This window comes from Acyrthosiphon pisum, unplaced genomic scaffold (assembly GCF_005508785.2).
Source record: "Acyrthosiphon pisum isolate AL4f unplaced genomic scaffold, pea_aphid_22Mar2018_4r6ur Scaffold_21049;HRSCAF=22891, whole genome shotgun sequence".
NCBI lineage: Eukaryota > Metazoa > Arthropoda > Insecta > Hemiptera > Aphididae > Acyrthosiphon > Acyrthosiphon pisum.
The window spans coordinates 10738-13423 of record NW_021770473.1 but is presented as its reverse complement, the minus strand read 5'-3'; the positions used below and the strand labels follow the sequence as shown (position 1 = coordinate 13423).

The window sequence follows — 2686 nt, the reverse complement described above, 5'->3', positions numbered from 1 at the left end:
AGTATGCGCTATAGCCAATAGGCAGTAGGCACTATAATAATCATTAATCACTTATAAATAAGTAATGACTAGGGCCAACAATTATATGCCCTAAAAATCTTTAAAATATGTATGCAGTTTGCTCTAAAAATTACCAAAATATGCCCTTAAAATATGCTCTAAAAAAAAATGTTATTGTAAAAAAATTATTAAATGATTTATCCGCGAAGACTTTAAATCAATTGATATCAAAGTGAAGCAATTCATTGAAAACCATAAAGATGAACATTTTACTCCTTTACCACAAAAACGATCAAGAAAAAGAAAAATGATGCCTGGAGAACAAGCAATAGATGAACCAACTTCTGAAATTTCTGACCCTTTGACTAACTTTAAATATCACACTTTTTACGTAGTGCTTGATATCATATGCAGTCAGATCAGTCAAAAATGTAATGAATCAACACTGTCTAAATTTAAATATTTATCACTAGTAACTAAAAAAAGAATTTTAGAAATAAAAATGGATAATAAAAAACGACCTAGTGATGCATTTCAAGGCGTAGCATCAATATATTCAAAATATTTCAATGCAGAAACATTAAAGACAGAATTTATATTGGTTATTAGTTGTTTTTCTGATTTAGAAAAAACCATTTGTTTACCAAAATATCTTCATAAGGATAATAAAACATATTCTGATTCTGAATCCCATAATTCTGATTCTGAGTCTGACAAAGAATTAATTCTTAAAGACCATATTGAAGATTTTACAAATAGCAACTCTCTTATTTATATATTTAAATTATTTTGCAGTTCAAATATCAGATTTACACTACCAAATATTTACATGCTGGTCAAAATTGCAGTGACAATACCTGTTTCCAGTGCTTATACTGAACGCAGTTTCTCAAAACTTAAACTAGTAAAAACTAGATTGAGATCAACTATGGCTGAGTCTAGATTAGAGGGCTTAATACGCATTGACTGCGAACATCTATATTCAAATTAACACTGATAGTGTTATAAATAATTTTGCGAAAAATAGTAGCAATTTATTAAAATTATTAACTTAAGTACCATTGGTACTTATGAACTATATACATACAGTGTAACTTGCTTTAATAAAACAATTATTTTAATATACTTAAACAGTTTATATTTTATGGATAAAAATTAAAAATTAAATTTTTAAATATCTATATTATTGAATTAATTAGTTGTAAAATTTCATTATCTTTCATAAAATTAAAAAAAATAAAACTTTTTAAGGTAGTTGCTAGCCTGGATTAATTATATATTGGTCTTCTATAGCTCAAACAAAAAACAAATTTTGCAACTAAATTTTTAAAGTTGTATTAAATTGTATAACTTTATACCATAAAAAAAATAGCAAGACTAATAAATTAATAATTACGTATATAATATTATCATAATAATACCACACTGTATTGGTTACTAAACTTTAAGATTTATAACTTAGATTTTTTGTGACCTATTCATATTATGCTTAAGTTAATAGTTATATAAACGAATAGCATACTATATAATAAAGAACATCTATTTTATTATCATCTATGTTCAAAAATAAAAACTTATGTTCAAAACTTCCATTTTAATTTACACACATTATTCAAATAAAAATTTAATAACTATTACAATTTAAGATATCTATCTTAAATCTTGATATTAATTATTATTATTACGAATTACTATTGGTAATTTTTCGTGATATGAAATTATAAACATTTATATATAGTATTATATTTTACATTTAAATATTTTATTATTTACTATTTTAATAGTAAAATAATTTTATATTTATAATACAATTTTGAATATAAGCATTAAAAAAAATTTTCGTGGAAAAAGGTAGGCCCCAGGACCGTGTCGGGCGGCGTGCCCCTCCCCCCTAGGCATGGGTTGGTGGGTAGGTGGTACCCTCAAACAAGGTTTACCCCAGTGGTTTAAAAAAGGTTCGGCACCACTGCATATTACATTAGGCCTCTCTGAAAAAAATCTCAGTTTTGACTTTGTAATTTGTTTATCATTTATAAATATGTCATGTATAAAACAAAAATCTTCACAGAAAACCTAGAAGCTACAGAATTAAATATAATTGATCTTTTAATGTTACTAAGACATACTATTGACAGTCTAACCATAATCAGAGATAATTATATGGCAGTAGATAATTTAATAGAAAGTGCAATAATATTTGCTAAAAAATTAAATATTAACGCAGAAGAAGATTTTAATAGACACCATCGAAGAAGATTGAAGCCCAAAAAGATATACTCGAATGCTTGTACACAGTGCTCAATCATTATAAAAGCTTTTAACAGAATGGAATTCAAAAAAGTATTCAATACATTAATACATTTGTCTTCTGAACACTAAAGTTCTACTACGGGAGTAGATCACTTATTAAATTGTAACGAATATTTAACTGATGAAATTGATATTTATTTCATGGTAAAACATTGGGCTGTTCTTAAAGAATGACTACTTAATATATTATAAAAATATAGTACCTAATTTTGTTTTAAAAATAATATTCTTTTTAATAAACACTGTCTAATGATTTAGCAATTTGTATTAAGGGGCCTCGCTAGTCGCTACTTTCGTCAATTTTAGCTGAAAGACCTAAAATATTGAGAAAATTAAAGTTAGTTGACGTTGTCCGGATTTTGATACTGAAAAAAAA

The 2686-nt window shown here is 25.8% G+C and overlaps 1 protein-coding gene across 1 annotated transcript; it reads left to right on the top strand.

Moving 5' to 3' along the window:
- Positions 1-209: 209 nt before the first annotated feature.
- LOC107884950 lies at positions 210-991 on the top strand (the record flags this gene model as incomplete). Its single annotated transcript, XM_029492224.1, has 2 exons — positions 210-413; positions 495-991. Coding segments are annotated over 2 exons (701 nt in total), but the record flags the coding sequence as incomplete, so codon positions are not given.
- Positions 992-2686: the final 1695 nt, after the last annotated feature.